Source organism: Bidens hawaiensis, unplaced genomic scaffold, assembly GCF_021521415.1.
Source record: "Bidens hawaiensis isolate Kalapana, Puna unplaced genomic scaffold, B.hawaiensis_p1.1 tig00048108_1, whole genome shotgun sequence".
Classification (NCBI taxonomy): Eukaryota; Viridiplantae; Streptophyta; class Magnoliopsida; order Asterales; family Asteraceae; genus Bidens; species Bidens hawaiensis.
In genome coordinates, this window is record NW_027498600.1 from 42508 (window position 1) to 46016 (window position 3509).

Genomic DNA, 3509 nt, shown 5'->3' on the forward strand with positions numbered 1-3509 from the left:
CGGATGACATCATTGACAGGTTGAATCCTCATGAAAATGAGAAAGATGCCACAGAGAAGTGTGTTATTTGTTGCAGGACTGCAGTTGAGCATTCACATCTGTTGGAGAAGGAAGAAAAAGAGGTGGAAATTTATGCTGCAAGCATCAGAAAACCGCCATGGTCTCAACAGGTAGAGAAATTACCGGACAATGTCGACTCTAAATTGAGACCGTCACTTGAGAGTCCACCGGCAGTTGAATTGAAGAACTCCCAAAACACCTCAAATATGTGTTTTTGGGAGACAACGATACTTTACCCACCATCATAGCCTCAAACTTAGAGGAAACACAAGAAAATGCTTTGATGGAAGTATTGAAATAGTATAAAGCAGCAATTGGGTGGAAGATTGTGGACTTGAAGGGAATTAGTCTGTCCATTGTGATGCATAATGCACAAAGACGGTTACACCCGAACATGCGGGAAATTGTGAAGAAAGAAGTCCTGAAGTGGTTGGATGCGGGAATCATTTTTTTTATTTCAGACAGTACTTGGGTAAGTCCAACGCAAACGGTTCCAAAGAAGGCGGGCATTCAGATAACCCGCAATGAAAAAGGTGAAGAAATTGCTACCCGACCGGTGACCGGGTGGCGGATTTGTTTTGACTACCGGAAGTTAAACACCAAGACATCTAAAGACCATTTCACTCTACCATTAATTGACCAAATCATCGAAAAATTATCAGGTCAGAAATTGTATTTCTTTTTAGATGGCTACTCGGGGTACAATCAAATTGGTATCCACCCCGATGACCAAAATAAGACCACTTTCACGTGTCCATAGGGTACTTTCGCGTTTAGGCGAATGCCTTTTGGTTTGTGTAACGCCCCGGCCACCTTCCAAAGGTGCATGATGAGTATCTTTTCAGATATGGTCGGGGAATCACTTGAAATTTTTATGGACGATTTTTCTATTTTCGGCTCATCTTTTGATTCATGTTTAAACGAATTAATAAAAGTTTTAAAAAGATGTGTGGAAATGAATTTGGTCTTAAGTTGGGAAAAGAGCCATTTCATGGTTCAAGAGGGAACGGTTTTAGGACATGTCATATCGAGTGGGGGGGTCGAGGTTGACCGGGCAAAAGTTAATGTCATATCTAATTTTCCACCTCCTACAAATGTTAAAGGAATCCGGTCATTTTTGGGACATGTCGGATTTTACCGACGGTTCATTAAAAATTTTAGTGTCATCACAAAACCGTTGTGTAATTTACTTTTAAAAGATGTGCCATTTGTTTTGATGAAGATTGTTTAAATGCATTTAACGTTCTTAAAAACAAACTGGTTGAGGCCCCAATTTTTCTATCACCTGATTGGTCACTTTCATTTGAAATTATGTGTGATGCAAGTGATTATGCGGTTGGGGCTGTTTTGGGTCAAGGGGTGGATAAGAAGCCCATTGCCATATACTATACAAGCAAAACCCTTTCCGATGCTCAAAAAAGGAGTTTCTCTCAGTAGTATATGCTTTGGATAAGTTTAAATCTTATATTTGTGGGAGCAAAGTTATTGTGTTTTCAGATCACAGCGCAGTCAACTACCTGATGGAAAAGAAGGACGCAAAGCCGCACTTAATTAGATGGATTTTGTTGATCCAAGAGTTTGACGTGGAGATCCGTGATAAGAAAGGAAGCGAGAATGTGGTTGTCGATCATTTGTCGAGACTGACGGGTCAAGAGGAAGACAATACCAGGGCGATAAATGAATCATTCCCGGATGAGCAATTTTTTGTTGTTTCTACATTACCATGGTATGCTGACATCATTAATTTTCTTGTTGCATGTACCATCCCAGAATTTTGGCCCAAGAAAAAGAAACATCAATTCATGTCTAAGGTGAAACAATACGTGTGGGAACCCAGATTTGTTCAAGATTGGGGCTGATCAAGTCTATCGGAGATGCATTCCAGATGAGGAGATTCAAAGTGTGTTGTCACACGCACACTAACTCGCATGCGGTGGACATTTCAGCGGGCAGAAAACGGGTCATAAAATTTTAGCTTGTGGTTTTTATTGGCCTAGTTTAATTAAAGATGCAGCAGAATATGCTAAGAAATGTGTGAGATGTCAACAGTTAGGTAGCATTTCCAGGAGGAACAAGATGCCCATGCAACCTGTAGGTTCCCTGGACGGATCGCACGAGATATCTCGATCAACTCAGGTGCGGAATCCTTGCGTAGATCCTTACGAGTATAGAACACGAATAACACGAACACACGAAACGAACACACGTTATATAATAACTCAAACACGTGATACGATATCACTATTACAAACACACGTTACAGCTCTCGTAACAACTCGAACAACAAAACGATTAACTCCTAAACAGCCCGTAACCTAGGACTATAAATACACGACAACTTCGCCTGGCATGTTCAGGCGAAGTTGTCCATAACTTCGCTTGTCTAACAAGTTCGCCTAGGCGAACTTGTTAACAACTTCGCTTAAGACATATATAAAACATAATTAACATTACAGACTCGATTACAGACACTAGACTATGAACTACTGACATTATGCACCAACAGACTCCCCCTTGGCAGTAGCTTCATATCTTGATCTTTAAGCACTTGTCTTGTAATCTTCAATCTTGTATCTTCACGCATGCACTCCTTCTCTAACACAAACCGACACAACTCTTTGATACTTCCTCGCTTCGTCCTTCCAAGCAGGAATATAAAAGATTTTCTTCTCATTGAGCACCTGCAGATCAGCTTGCGACAAGTTTACCAAATGCATCGGATCGTAAACTCTTAGGAGCTCTTGTTCATCCTCGTCTTCCATCACTGCCTCTGCTGTCTCATAATCCACAAACCACCACTTTAGGTCTTTAAGCACATCCTTGGGCATAAGCTTCATCGGTACTTCTTTCAAACACCGGATCGGTTTATAGTTCATGACCATCCAAGGTTTTCCATCAGCTCTCAAACCTCTATCCTTGTCTTCAACAAGTTTTCCCTTCTGCGGTTTCAACAGCTCAAACTTCTTCTCTTTTATACTCTCTTTCCATACAATTTTCCCAATTACTCTAGCCATATTATCGTCATTTCGATTGATTAACCCCAATCTGGCTAAGTCTTTCACTTCACATTCAGGCAGTGTATTCAATGACCTTAACATTCTTTTAAAATACTGAACGCCGTCATACCGTTTAATCACAAAGAGCTTCAACTGCTCATCATAGATCCAGCAAATAATCCCTTTCTTCGCTTCAGCATAGCCTTTAATATTGTAACTCTTCTTAAACATTGTAGGGACCGCCGGTTTCTTCGTTTTGACGAACCACTGAGCATAGCCTTCCTTCCACCTAGGCTGCTCTTCCCACTCAGTCTCATCGATTACTGTCTCATTACCCATATCTGCTTTCTCCACACCTGGAATGTCATGCTCCACATTCTCTTCTACTATTTCACCTTCTTCAACATCTTCTTCAATCACAATCTGTGCGCCAATCTTCTCAATCTCCTCAAT

The 3509-nt window shown here is 40.9% G+C and overlaps 1 protein-coding gene across 1 annotated transcript; it reads left to right on the forward strand.

Annotated features, from left to right (window-relative positions):
- Positions 1-421: 421 nt before the first annotated feature.
- On the forward strand, positions 422-1919 carry LOC143597322 (uncharacterized). Its single transcript, XM_077075851.1, has 2 exons — positions 422-722; positions 1558-1919. Exons 1-2 carry the CDS (start codon positions 422-424, stop codon positions 1917-1919), a joined length of 663 nt encoding a protein of 220 aa, XP_076931966.1.
- The last annotated feature ends 1590 nt before the right edge of the window (positions 1920-3509 follow it).

What these genes read in the sequence shown, in the direction of transcription:
- LOC143597322 (XM_077075851.1), top strand. Translation starts at nt 422, where the DNA reads ATGCATAATGCACAAAGACGGTTACACCCGAACATGCGGGAAATTGTG. An exon ending in AATCATCGAAAAATTATCAG is followed by an intron (nt 723 to 1,557) that starts GTCAGAAATTGT and finishes TTGTGTTTTCAG; the next exon opens with ATCACAGCGCAGTCAACTAC.